This window comes from Limanda limanda, chromosome 9 (genome assembly GCF_963576545.1).
Source record: "Limanda limanda chromosome 9, fLimLim1.1, whole genome shotgun sequence".
In the NCBI taxonomy this organism is placed as follows: domain Eukaryota; kingdom Metazoa; phylum Chordata; class Actinopteri; order Pleuronectiformes; family Pleuronectidae; genus Limanda; species Limanda limanda.
Genome location: NC_083644.1, coordinates 956,591 through 970,841, shown reverse-complemented (window position 1 = coordinate 970,841; position 14,251 = coordinate 956,591). Strand labels below are relative to the sequence as shown.

General features: G+C 50.7%; 1 protein-coding gene across 1 annotated transcript in view; it reads right to left on the bottom strand.

Moving 5' to 3' along the window:
• Positions 1 to 12,464: 12,464 nt before the first annotated feature.
• Positions 12,465 to 14,251, bottom strand: part of niban1a (niban apoptosis regulator 1a) — a 17,222-nt gene continuing 15,435 nt past the window's right edge. Inside the window, exon 14 of the mRNA XM_061078071.1 lies at positions 12,465 to 14,225. Within this exon, the coding sequence (XP_060934054.1) occupies positions 12,706 to 14,225 (1,520 nt within the window). The 3' untranslated portion in view covers positions 12,465 to 12,705. The remainder of the gene's footprint in view (positions 14,226 to 14,251) is intronic.

Sequence of the window (14,251 nt, the reverse complement as noted above, 5' to 3'; positions counted from 1 at the left end):
TCAGACACAACCTATAGTTAAAAGTTTGAAATTCCAAAAAACGTCTGTGAACTGGTCCCAGTGACGGCTGGAGTCAGTGTCTGTGGCTCTGAGCTCACTGACGGGAATCTTTAATCAACATTACTTCACGAAACACGTCCTCAATCAGCTGGACACTGTAGTTTTATCACATGTTGCACAAACAGGAGAAGATGTGATTTCCTCTCATTGTTTTGCAGTTGACGTAGAAATCTGGATATTTAAGAAATAAATAGGCTGGAAATGTTATTGTGTTATTTGGTAAAACTCTTATTCAGTTATTCAGTTCCACTTTGAAACGTTGTGTTTTTGTCAAAGTGAGAAAGTGCAGTCGTCTGATTCTGATTCTGCAGCCGACGCCCGTCCACCTCCTGCAGGAATCGCTTCTCTTTAAAAAGACCATTCAGCTCATTAATATCTTCAGAAAACACCCGGCGCTCCTCGATGTGGTCATGGCGTCCCGCGGAGCGTCACGGCACAACCGCTCATTCATGCGTGGATTCCCCCCCCCCCCCTGCTGCTGTTGATGTTGCAGCTGACGAGGGCCAGAGCAGCATGTGTCTTCTGTCCCACCGCAGCCGGAGGACAGGAGGACAGACTCAGGTCCATGTTTGCTGACACAGGCTGCATACCGCAGGTGAGACTGGCTAACGTCCGCTGCAGCAGAGCAGCACAGACACGTTAGCATCGGACGCTAACGCCGTCCGGGAATTAATGCATGAGAAGCGGAGCGAGAGGGAGGAGCCGAACATCTGGAGCCAGACCCTCGGCCTGCTCTCGTTCTTTCTGATGACCACTCGTCCTTCTCTTCTCTTTCCACTTTCTCACCTTTTCTTTTCCTCCTCTGCACGTTTCCCTCAAATCTACCAACAGACAGTCTGTTTGTCCCGGAAACAAATGAGAAGTGAGAGTGAAACAGCTCAGGTCTGATTCCTCTCGGCGCTCGCTCGTGGCCCGTGAGTCGGGTGCTGCTGAGCCGGCTCCTGATTGGCTGACCCGGTCACTCGCTCCTCTCATCAGCAGCGATTAGCTCAACGTGTCTCGTGTTTGTTTGTTGAGATTCGGGTGTAAACGCCGGCCAGATGTGGGAGGGAGACTGGGCTGTTTGTTCAGGGGGTCATGTCAGCAGCAGATCTGCACCTCGGGCCCCCCCCCCCCACGCTGTGGCGAGCAGCATGGCCAGGATGTGACCTCTGACCCTGGCCCACGGCTCCCTGCTCGCCCCCCCGCTCATCTCAAATCTCAAACCACAGCGACTCTCTCTCTTCTCTCCAGGATTCTACTCATGGAAACGCTGGAGATTTGTAGAAACTGATCGGAAATATCTGTGGAAAAGCAACAAATCAAGTTTATATTATTATTATAATATAAACTATTATATGTTACAAACAGAATCTGAGCTTTTAGAATAAATCATGAAAAAAAGATTGATATAAAAACAGTTTCTGTCACTTTAATTTACAGTAACTGGCATCAGATCATAATGTTACATAAGATGTAAATGATAAATATTATGAATATAAATACTCAGACATCAGCTGTACTGGGACGTTTTGGGATGGATCACAGTCAGTTAGACATAAGTCTGATAACAGATTGTTTACTGTTGATTTGGTGTCACCGATCACACCAGGATTAACAATTATTATTATTATTAATGATCCTGAAAACACTCTGACAAGATGGTCGTGTTTTAACCTTTAAGATGTTACTCAGGAACCTGGTGAAGAGCGGAACATGGTCAGAAAGAACTCGTTAAATCCAGAAGGTTTTTAATGTTTTTAAAATTACGCTTTTAATATTTTCACTGATTTCTCCGGAAAACCTGAGATAACCTTGATTCACCTGGATTTGGTTAGAAATCAACATTAGGTGCAGAACTTAAGCGACAGTTGGGCCTTGGTGGAGACTGGTGATGGGAATGTAGATATAGATGTAGATGTTGATGTAGATATATATGTAGATGTATATGTATATGTAGATGTAGATGGTGATGTAGATATAGATGTAGATGTAGATGTAGATGTAGATGTAGATGTGGATGTAGATGCACCTTGACGGAGGTTACACGTCCCTCCATCTGGCCTGTTTGTAAAATTACACCTTTCATCCTCTCGCACCTTTTCAGTTCTCTTCAGAGCTCTCTCTCTCTCGCTCTCTCTCTCTCTCTCTCTCTCTCTCTCTCTCTCTTTCGTCACTCTCTTGATGGTGTCACTGGTGGAGGTGGGGTTTCAGGGGCGAGCGAGCTGGTTCCAGAGGTGGAGGTGTGGGTGGAGGTGCCGGTGCCCCCGGTGGCTGCCTGTGGTAAATAAGCAGAGGCAGGTGCCAGAGAGTCTAGACGTGGCTGATTCAGGTCCGGGGCCTCTGGCATGTGATACCTCACCCAGGCTCCTGGCTCTGATTCCTGACTCCTCACAGGGAAGCAGTGCCCCCCCCCAGCTCAGAGCTCTTCCTGTTTAATGTTAAATCAGCGACAGGCAGGAGGTGTGTGTGTGTGTGTGTGTGTGTGTGTGTGTGTGTGTGTGTGTGTGTGTGTGTGTGTGTGTGTGTGTGTGTGTTGGTCGTGTAAAGGAATTAAACTTGCCTTCCCCTTATCTCCCTCTTCCTCTCTTTAAATCCCAAAGCCCGACTTTTAATCTGATTTCATGTCCTCGTCCCTCCGTCCCTGAGAAGAGTCTGAAACCAGGAGGACACAGGAAGTGGATCCTCGGTCCAACGTCCCTGAGAAGAGTCTGAAACCAGGAGGACACAGGAAGTGGATCCTCGGTCAAACGTCCCTGAGAAGAGTCTGAAACCAGGAGGACACAGGAAGTGGATCCTCGGTCAAACGTCCCTGACAGGAAGTGACTCCTGAGTTCATGGAAAACGACAGACAGGAAGAAACGCACCTGAGCTGCACTGATGGAGAATCAGGTTGTTCTTACATGACGAACATGGGACAGGTGTCTCCGTCCAGAGCAGACGGAGCAGACGGAGCAGCTGAGTGGAGCAGACAGGAACTGGAGGAAAACACGAGGAGTCGAGGTCAAAACTACTAAAGAAAATACCAGAAGATATGATGATGATGCAGAAAGACCAGAGTAAATGAAGGGGTTTGATTAACTGATGACTCACACCTGGAGGAGACATGAGGTCCAGGATCAGATCGAACTACTGTCAGGTGAGGAATTCACATAGGTTAGTTAGTGAGTGAGTGAGTGAGTGAGTGAGTGAGTGAGTGAGTGAGTGAGTGAGTGAGTGAGTTAGTTAGTTTGTGAGTGAGTGAGTGAGTGAGTGAGTGAGATAGTTAGTTAGTTAGTTAGTTAGTTAGTTAGTTAGTTAGTGAGTGAGATAGTTAGTTAGTTAGTTAGTTAGTTAGGTAGTTAGTTAGTTAGTTAGTTAGTTAGTTAGTTAGTTAGTTAGTTTGTGAGTGAGTGAGTGAGTGAGTGAGTGAGATAGTTAGTTAGTTAGTTAGTTAGTGAGTGAGTGAGTGAGTGAGATAGTTAGTTAGTTAGTTAGTTAGTTAGTTAGTTAGTTAGTTAGTGAGTGAGTGAGTGAGTGAGTGAGTGAGTGAGTGAGTGAGTGGGTGAGTGAGTGAGTGAGTGAGTGAGTGAGTTAGTGAGTGGGTGAGTGAGTGAGTGAGTGAGTGAGTAAGTGAGTGAGTGAGTGAGTTAGTGAGTTAGTGAGTGGGTGAGTGAGTGAGTGAGTTAGTGAGTGAGTGAGTTAGTGAGTTAGTTAGTTAGTTAGTTAGTTAGTTAGTTAGTTAGTTAGTTAGTTAGTTAGTTAGTGAGTGGGTGAGTGAGTGAGTGAGTTAGTGAGTTAGTTAGTGAGTGGGTGAGTGAGTGAGTTAGTGAGTGAGTTATTTAGTTAGTGAGTGAGTGAGTGAGTGAGTTAGTGAGTTAGTGAGTTAGTGAGTGAGTGAGTGAGTGAGTGAGTGAGTGAGTGAGTGAGTTAGTTAGTTAGTTAGTTAGTTAGTTAGTTAGTTAGTTAGTTAGTTAGTTAGTTAGTTAGTGAGTTAGTTAGTTAGTTAGCAACAATACTGAAAAACGTCCCAGCTGATTCCCATGAAATCAGAGAATAACTCGATATGAAGTTTGGATCCTGACGTAAAAACACGTTTATCACAGTGTTAAACAATCAATAAGCTTGATATCAATATATTTATTAAACTTTGTTGTATGGCCTCCATTAGGATCATCTGACGTAGCTGGACGCTCGTTATTCTACTCGTGGATCAGTTGAGATTCAGATTCACTGCAGAATTAAGTGTTTATCTGACATTTGGAACCTTTTGATTGACGATTCGAGATCCTACGTCTTCTACCTGATGGTTTTCATCATAAAAAACATGTTCATCCTTCGTCTGTGAAGTTTAGTTCGATTCTGTTCAATGAGGAACCAGAGCTTCATGGTTTCTGCTGCTTCTCTGCAGAATCCCTCTGTATTCAGATTATAGTTTTAGTAGCTCAAGGTCCTTTCATCCCTGCTTTCTCTCATCTGTATCACCATGGTAACCCTGGTTTGCCGCCTGTGATTGGACTCAGCTTCTTGTGATCGATGTTTTTCTTTCTGCGGCAGGAATATAACCAGAGTTTCTGTGGGGGGGGGGGCAGCGAGGGTTCCACCTCAAAACAGGCAACAGGACTCATGTCTCCTGTCTCCTGTCTCCTGTCTCCTGTCTCCTGTCTCCTGTGTCCTGTGTCCTGTGTCCTGTGTCCTGTGTCCTGTCTCCTGTGTCCTGTAAAGTTAAGTTCTACAAGTTTTCTCATTAGTCAAAACATTTTCAAAGTTTTAAATTAATATCAGACTCACAGCAGCTGTTTAACCTTGAACCTGCAATTTGCCACCAAAAAGTTAATTGTTTAAGTTAATTGTTTTACTTATGGGGGAGGGGGGGGCACATGTAATTCAGCCTTGAGCAAACACACTGCTGCAAAAATACATATTTAAATTGTCAAAATCTAATTAAAGTGAATACAAACCTGAGCTTCAGACCTCCTGACATCAGCCATTAACCGACCAGGAGTTCCTGAATCAGCTGGCTGACGGACAGCTGTGGTCACGCTGTGATCGCTGCCAGACCTCAGATCAGCGTCATTAGCTGGGGGTGGGTGGGGGGGGGGGCAGAGGAAGTGTTTCATTGAAATTATCAGTGAGACTTATTAAACTGTGAACCACATGAAAGGAGCTCTGGAGTGTGTCAGCGGCTGGACAGCAGAGGGGAGAGAGAAAGCAGACACACACACATGCACACACACACACACACACACACACACACACACACACTCACACACATCCACTGGTTGTGTGCAGCGTACTCTTGGCTACACACGTCCTGAAGCTGCTCTTTGATCCTCGTGGACAAACACACACACACCAGGATCTTTGTCGACGCTTCGAACGGGACAGAGGCCGAATTCACCGTGATATTATTATTATTATTATATGATATTATTATTATTATATGATATTATTAGCACGACCACATTTCCAGAGGAAAACGCTGAAACGCTCCAGAACAGTTTGCTCGCCTGCTGCGATGAGCTCGTTCTCCAGCTCAGCTGCTAGGAACTGAACTAATGACGAAGATTCAGTTGAAAGCCACAAAGCTGCTGATGAGTCGGCTCCTCCCTCCAGGTGGAGGTGCTGGAGGTGGAGGGTTCTGCTCCTCCCTCCAGGCGGAGGTGCTGGAGGTGCTGGAGGTGGAGGGTTCTGCTCCTCCCTCCAGGCGGAGGTGCTGGAGGTGGAGGTGCTGGAGGTGGTGTGAGTCCTGGTCCTGGGTCGGCTGTCAGGCCCTGTGAGTCTCTGCGTCTGAATGATGAATCTCTCAGGCCAGGGCATCGCAGGCCTCAAAGGCGCCTTTATCACCCCACCCCTGCAGCCTAAAGAAAACACCGCCCTGTGGTGGTGTAGCAGCCCACTCAGCCCGGGTGGAGCTTAGCTGCAGTGGAGCGGATGGAGAACAGTTCTCCTCTCATTCTGCGTCTGACACAATATTCGACTGTTCCGTCTTTCTGACACAAAACTGGAAACTCAGGATCACACGTTTCTCTCCTTCAGAGCAGAGGAGGAGTCACATGACGGAGGAGTCACATGACGGAGGAGTCACATGACGGAGGAGTCACATGACTCGTTCCTCCGGTTCAGATTCACAGAATCAGGATGAGGAGGTGATGGAGGCTGTGAGGAGGTGATGGAGGCTGTGAGGAGGTGATGGATGCTGGGAGGAGGTGATGGAGGCTGGGAGGAGGTGATGGAGGCTGTGAGGAGGCGATGGAAGCTGTGAGGAGGCGATGGAGGCTGTGAGGAGGTGATGGATGCTGGGAGGAGGTGATGGAGGCTGGGAGGAGGTGATGGAGGCTGTGAGGAGGTGATGGAGGCTGTGAGGAGGAGATGGAGGCTGTGAGGAGGAGATGGAGGCTGTGAGGAGGTGATGGAGGCTGGAGGCTGTGAGGAGGTGATGGAGGCTGTGAGGAGGCGATGGAGGCTGTGAGGAGGTGATGGAGGCTGTGAGGAGGTGATGGAGGCTGTGAGGAGGTGATGGAGGCTGTGAGGAGGTGATGGAGGCTGTGAGGAGGTGATGGAGGCTGGGAGGAGGCGATGGAGGCTGGGAGGAGGTGATGGAGGCTGTGAGGAGGTGATGGAGGCTGTGAGGAGGTGATGGAGGCTGGGAGGAGGCGATGGAGGCTGGGAGGAGGCGATGGAGGCTGGGAGGAGGCGATGGAGGCTGGGAGGAGGCGATGGAGGCTGTGAGGAGGTGATGGAGGCTGTGAGGAGGAGATGGAGGCTGTGAGGAGGAGATGGAGGCTGTTAGGAGGTGATGGAGGCTGGAGGCTGTGAGGAGGTGATGGAGGCTGTGAGGAGGCGATGGAGGCTGTGAGGAGGTGATGGAGGCTGTGAGGAGGTGATGGAGGCTGGGAGGAGGCGATGGAGGCTGGGAGGAGGTGATGGAGGCTGTGAGGAGGTGATGGAGGCTGTGAGGAGGTGATGGAGGCTGGGAGGAGGCGATGGAGGCTGGGAGGAGGCGATGGAGGCTGGGAGGAGGCGATGGAGGCTGGGAGGAGGCGATGGAGGCTGTGAGGAGGTGATGGAGGCTGTGAGGAGGAGATGGAGGCTGTGAGGAGGAGATGGAGGCTGTGAGGAGGTGATGGAGGCTGGAGGCTGGAGGCTGTGAGGAGGTGATGGAGGCTGTGAGGAGGCGATGGAGGCTGTGAGGAGGTGATGGAGGCTGTGAGGAGGTGATGGAGGCTGTGAGGAGGTGATGGAGGCTGTGAGGAGATGATGGAGGCTGGAGGCTGTGAGGAGGTGATGGAGGCTGGAGGCTGTGAGGAGGCGATCGAGGCTGGGAGGAGGCGATGGAGGCTGTGAGGAGGTGATGGAGGCTGGAGGCTGTGAGGAGGCGATGGAGGCTGGGAGGAGGCGATGGAGGCTGTGAGGAGATGATGGAGGCTGGAGGCTGTGAGGAGGTGATGGAGGCTGGAGGCTGGGAGGAGGCGATGGAGGCTGGGAGGAGGCGATGGAGGCTGTGAGGAGGTGATGGAGGCTGTGAGGAGGAGATGGAGGCTGTGAGGAGGAGATGGAGGCTGTGAGGAGGTGATGGAGGCTGGAGGCTGTGAGGAGGTGATGGAGGCTGTGAGGAGGCGATAGAGGCTGTGAGGAGGTGATGGAGGCTGTGAGGAGGTGATGGAGGCCAGAGAGCTGCTTCATTGTTCTTCTCAATCAGGATCTGCGGTTCTGTGGCGTTGACCCCGGCCGGGTCGGGGTCACGGCCCCACCCCCACCCCCCCCCCACTCCCAGAGGGCATCACTCCGCCCTCAACAGCAACACTGGAGCTTTGAGAACAAACACCACCTTCCTCTCTCTCTCTCTCCTCCAGCCCACATGTTCCTCTCTCGCTCATTCCTCTTCGGTCTCACACATTCCAGAGAAACACGACACTGAAGCCGGGGAATTCAGAATCAATCACCGTTATCACTGAAGCGGACGTTCGAGTTTCGCCTCGAACCCGTTTTCAGTCCCGGGATCGAGCAGCTGATTCCCGACGAGCTGGAGATGATGAATAGTCGTGGAAGTAAAGAGTTTATTGTGAGTCATTTGTCTTATTTATTGTGGAACCTCTGCTTGCGTGCGATAAAGCTCGTGTCGATGGTTTTCTTCTCCCCGGGAGGAATGTTTGGCTTGGCTGCTGCCGAGAGGCCGAACTGTGACGAGTCCACGACGCAGATCCAGAGAGATCCAGAGAGAGAGAGAGAGAGAGAGAGAGAGAGAGAGAGAGAGAGAGAGAGAAATCCCTTCTTTCTTTATTGTCTGTTTTTACTCTCTCTCTCTCGGCTTTGTAACCGATACCTGTTTAAATACACTGCGAGCGCCGGGGGAATCGGCGTCTGAGAGACTGTTTTAATTTGGCCGCTGGACTCTGAGTGATCCAGGTTAACATAATAATCAAAACCAGCTCCGCAGCTTATTTTAAACTACGTGTGAAACATGGTGCGAATGGAGCCTTTTCAAATGGACTCAGTACTGTACAGTCACTGATCAGCAGTCTGATGATGAGCAGGTTTATCTGTTTAAAAACATGAAGGAACATGAATCTGTGTCCTGATGATAAACTGTTTCACTTGTGTTGGCTTCTAGACCTTTGGAGACACTTTCACAAATTAATCAGCAGAACAGTTTTATGCCAATAATGTTTAGTTTTTTTACTTGATCAGAAATCGTATTCACATAATTAAGACAATAAAACGTTTTAACATCTAGAAACAGTCTCTAGGCCCGAGCACTGATCAAAGGTCAGGTGAGGCCCTATTGAAATTGTAAGGATTATTATTATTATTATTATTATTATTATTATTCAGGCAAATGAATTGGCTTCTTGAAGGATTTAAATGCTCAAATTCTTACCAAAATTTGCAGAAAGTTAGAAAGTGGTAAAAAATGTATTTATGTTGTAATCAAAAGCAGTTTTCTTTTCACACGTGAGAATCACACGGAGACGCAGACAGAGACAGGAAGTGGCGTGAGGACGTGTCTGAACCTGTCTTCTGTGTAATGACCAACAGAGGGCGACTCCACAATGTAGTTTATCAATACTAAAAGAAAATACCGACCTTGTTGTGATTTTATCTGAGATTTCATTTTTTTTGTGTAAATTAATGGAGTTTAGATTAAACCAAAATAAATGAAAGATGGCGTCCGGTACCGAGCGGTTTCCAGTGAATCACACAAACGCACCAGCAGCAGAATCCCAGCGGCTCTGAGAGGCGTCAGGATGTGACGCGGCGCCGGAGAGTGAGGCCACGCCCACGTGAAGGAAGAGAAGCAAAAGCAGAACGCCACCGCAATCAGGTGAGACGTGGAGATACTCAGGGAGGGAGGGGCGGCGTGTCAGGGGGGTGTAACCTGAGCGGTGACAGCAGGGGCAGATCAAAGCCGGGCCCCCTCAGGCACAGGGGGGCCGGGGGGGGGCCGTGGGGGGCCAGGGGGGGGGCCGAGGGGTCACGTCGAAGAGGAAAGAGGCCTGATTCCCTTTCCTGCTCCCTGCAGAGGAATGTTCTCTGTGGGATGGGACGCGGCCCCGCCCCCCCCCCTCTGGGACCCCACCGGCCCGTTCAGGAACACTGGGCCTCTTTGTGCTAGCGACCCCCCCCCCCCCACCCCCCCCACCCGAGGACCCCAGCCCGTCACAACGACACGTGAAGGACGACGCTGGCAGAAAGGTTGATTTGCATATTGAGAAACATCAGCTGTGTTGTCACTTCCTGTCCGACAGGAAAACACTTCCTGTAGAAAGTGACCTGAGCAGAAAGTTCCTCGAACCCTGTGAAGACAAATCATCGTTTTAAAAACCTCTGATGAAGGATTATTCTTTATTTCTTTTCATTTGAGACGAAACTGAAGAAAAAACAAATCACAGTTTTATCAAAAATAAAGAAAACGACCAAACTTTAATAGATTTTAGTTGGACTTTAGTTTTGCCGACAAGCTGATAAACAACCAAACTTCACACATTCGACTGTTTGTCAGAAATTAAACATTAAAATGAATTTGATTTCACAGAGGTCATCTATCTATCATTTAATAAACTAACCATTCCTGTAATTTATGGACAATCAATTGATGTGAACTGATTAAAATGAGAGAAACCATCTTTAACGTCCCATCTGTTAACATGGAGGAGGCGTGGCTTATGACCTGCAGAGCAGCCACCAGGGGGCAGGAACAGACTCTGGTGGAGGAGCCGGTGAAGAACTGATGGGGCATGTTAAAGCTCCAGGCCAGAGGGGGGGGGGGGGGGGACTCTCAGAGCCTCCGTTAGCTGCTTCTCAAATCCCCCCCGACAGCCGTAGCGTGCGGAGAGAAAAAATATATATTTCTGTTTCGAGAGGTGGGGGGGGGGCAGATAGTGATGGAGGGGGGCTGGAGGCAAAACAGAGAGGAGGAGGTGGGAGGGGTGGGGGGGTATGCTGCAAGCTGTGTAACTGATCGCTGGAAGTGATTCGGCTAAAAACAACACGTCATTACAGGCGCTCGCAGGGGCTAAGCTAACAGCTCGTATGTTAGCAAGAAGACGGGCGGAACGCCCCCCCGCCCAGAAGGAGGAGACGCCCCCCCGCCCAGAAGGAGGGGACACCAGGGCCCAGTTCGGGGTCCTGATGGGTGAACTGGCTCCTGATGGTCCCAGGTCCAGTATCTACTCCTGGCTCCTGGCTCCTGACCCTCGGCTCCTGGCTCCTGGTTCATGGCTCCTGGCTCCTGACCCTAGGCCCCTGACTCCTGACTCGTGACTCCTGGTTCCTGGTTCCTGGCTCCTGGCTCCTGGCTCCTTGCTCCTGGCTCCTGGCTCCTGACCCTAGGCTCCGGGCTCCAGGCTCCTGGTTCCTGGTTCCTGGCTCAAGGCTCCTGGCTCCTGACTCCTGGCTCCTGGCTCCTGACCCTAGGCTCCTGGCTCCTGACCCTCGGCCCCTGGTTCCTGGCTCCTGACCCTCGGCTCCTGGCTCCTGACCCTAGGCTCCTGGTTCATGGCTCCTGGCTCCTGACCCTAGGCTCCTGGCTCCTGACCCTAGGCTCCTGACCCTAGGCTCCTGGCTCCTAGCTCCTGGCTCCTGACCCTAGGCTCCTGACCCTAGGCTCCTGGCTCCTAGCTCCTGGCTCCTGGCTCCTGACCCTAGGCTCCTGGCTCCTGACCCTAGGCTCCTGACTCCTGGCTCCTGGTTCCTGGCTCCTGACCCTAGGCTCCTGGCTCCTAGCTCCTGGCTCCTGACCCTAGGCTCCTGGTTCGGGGGCTTTCCCTCACACATGTCTGGTGCAACAGCTCCACCTAGTGGTCGGTGCTCAGACCCTGAGATGAAGGTTCTCCTGTCGGCCTCGACCAGCTGGGTGAGTCCGGGTCAGGGATTGGCTGAGGTCAAAAAACCTGCACTAAATATGAATATCAGTCCTAAATGTCATGTTTTATTCTGAAGAGTTTCTAATGTTTATTAAAACTCTGTGTATGGACGTCCCTCAGAGACGTGTTGTCTCACTCTGGAGACACTCGAGTGGACTGAATGAAATCCAGGCTCTGGATTGAGACGTCATCCATCTTGATTTGACTCTAATGTAAGTCAGACCGTGAACAGCCTTTATTGAATTATCTTGAAAAATGCCTCTTAAATATGAACAAACGTCAAAGAATCTAGTTTTGTTCTATCATGTCTGGATTTGCCTGCAGCTGAAATATGAAACTGCTCTTCTTCTGTGGTGCAATAACTCCACTGACTGGACGGAGTGTTGTGTGTACAGATCACTGAGGGTTGTGTTGTGTTCTCTGAGACTGTGATTGGTTAAAACTTGTTGTGTTTCATAAATAATCAAAGCATCTTTTTGTTTTATTGGCAAATTAAACCTTTTATTATATCTGCTGCTTCAAAATCCAAACCAGAGTTGACACAGAAATACTTTGTTACAGATTAAACATTCGTGAGAACAGTTGAAGGTCAAGTCGTCCCTGAACGTTCTGAGGGAAGGCGCTCAGCCTCCTTCTTCTTCTTCTTCATGACCTTTAAGGCACGTGAGGACGCCACGGACACGGAGGCACTTTGAGACGTTGATTCTTTTACATCACAAAAGAAAATCCTTCAGTAGCTCAAGAAGAAAAAATCACAACGAAGATCAATGAGCAGCTGTGGAGTGAATCCGGACGTTGATTTAAATCACAAGGTCAAATATATTAAAATGTGATAAAGAGATTTTTAAACAAGTTACAAATCAAAGTGTGGAAACATGAGGAGCTGTGAAGAGTGTTCTGTGTTTACCCCCCCCACACACACACACACACACACACACACAGGCAGGAGATTCTCAGAAAGAAAGAACGTCAAAGTTCCTTTAAAATAAACTCAGAATTTAATTATCAATCCTCTGTCATAAAAATGTCTAAATCTAAAGTTTTCTAAAAACAGTTTTTTTGCTAAAATAGTTGAAAAGAAATAAGTGAATGAAACAGAAACCGGATGTGATGATTTATATAAATAACTAAATTTCATGCATTTGTGTTGAGGTCCTTGGAGGCCGTGGACGGTTCCTCGGTGAGGAGCAGATGTTCAGGTCTGTCAGGAGAGTCACGGTCATGAAGGTTCTTCAGGAGACGACAGGAGAACATCCTACGATCCTTGTTTCTGCTGGAGCTTCCCACGTCCTCTGAGGCGGCCGGGACGGGTCCAGGTCTTCTAGTCTTCTTTTGGAATCCCGCTGGGGTAAAGCTGCACCAGCTCCTCCACGTCGATCACCTCCACCACCAGGTCCCGGATGTCCTTGATGCAGTCCAGCGGTCGAGCTCCGGGGCTGGACGGGACCTCCTCTGGGACAGGGACCTCCTCTGGGACAGGGACCTTCTCTAGGACAGGGACCTTCTCTGGGACAGGGACCTCCTCTGGGCCAGGGACCTTCTCAGCGACAGGGACCTCCTCTGGGACAGGGACCTTTTTTAGGACAGGGACCTTCTCAGCGACCTCCTCTGGGACAGGGACCTCTTCTGGGCCAGGGACTTTCTCTGGGCCAGGGACCTTCTCTGGGACAAGGGCCTTCTCTAGGACAGGGACCATCTCTGGGACAGGGACCTTCTCTGGGACAGGGACCTTCTCTGGGACAGGGACCTTCTCTGGGACAGGGACCTCCTCTGGGACAGGGACCTTCTCTGGGACAGGGACCTTCTCTGGGACAGGGACCTTCTCTGGGACAGGGACCTCCTCAGCGACAGGGACCATCTCTGGGCCAGGGACCTTCTCTGGGACAGGGACCTTCTCTGGGACAGGGACCTTCTCTGGGACAGGGACCATCTCTGGGACAGACTCAGAGGTCGGAGCATTTGTTGCCTCCGTCTGGTTCCGGGGGGTTCCGGTGCTCGTGGCCTCTGGGGCGTCCTCGGAGCTCACAGGTGAGGGACTGAGGTCGTCCTCCAGGACATCGGAGGTGGTGGAGCCCTCGTCCCCGCTGCTCTGCGTGGCTTTGACCTCCTCGGTAGACTCCACCTCTGAGGGCGGAGACTCGCTGCCGACCGACACGTGCAGAGAGTTGGTTTCTGAGAAAGTGACTTGTTCTGCTTCGTTTCCCATCATGCCCAGGATGACATCTCCAGGTGTGTCTGCAGCTGCTTCCCCACCAGGGGGCGCCTCTAACGGGACCGGTGTCTCAGCAGCTTCTGTCTCAGCAGCTTCTTCTTCAACATCTGTCTTTAAACTTCCTGCAGCTGCTCCTGCTTCTTCTCGATCATCTGAGCTCGTCGGCTCAGCAGCCGTCTCCACTTTCTGAGTCTGGACAGAAATCACTTCCTGTGGGATCACAGTCTCTGGAGCTGCTTCCTTCTGAGCGCCCGTGTCTTTTAAAGCTGTCGTCTCCGGTTGGACGGGGACGTCTGCTTCTGTCTTCACAGCCTGGACCATCTCCTCTGCGACTTGGCCCAGAGGCGTCTCCATCGGCGTCACGTCCGTTAAGGCGGCGCTCTGCGGCCCGTCTGTCTCTGCGTCCTCCTGCTCGTCCCTCTGGGGGATGGAGGACAGGCCGTTGGACGCCAGAGGAGAAGCCGGCTGGGGCTCGAAGCTGGTCCGGGTGGGGGAGGCCAGCGACATGGCCGGGCTGCCGGGCGTGGAGATGGACGGCGAGGAGAGGCTGGAGCGGCTGGAGCGGCTGACCAGGTCCCGGCTCTCGGTGAACAGGTTGTATTTCTTCAGGCTCGCCGCCTCCTTCACCACTGCAGGACACAAAGACAACAGGTTA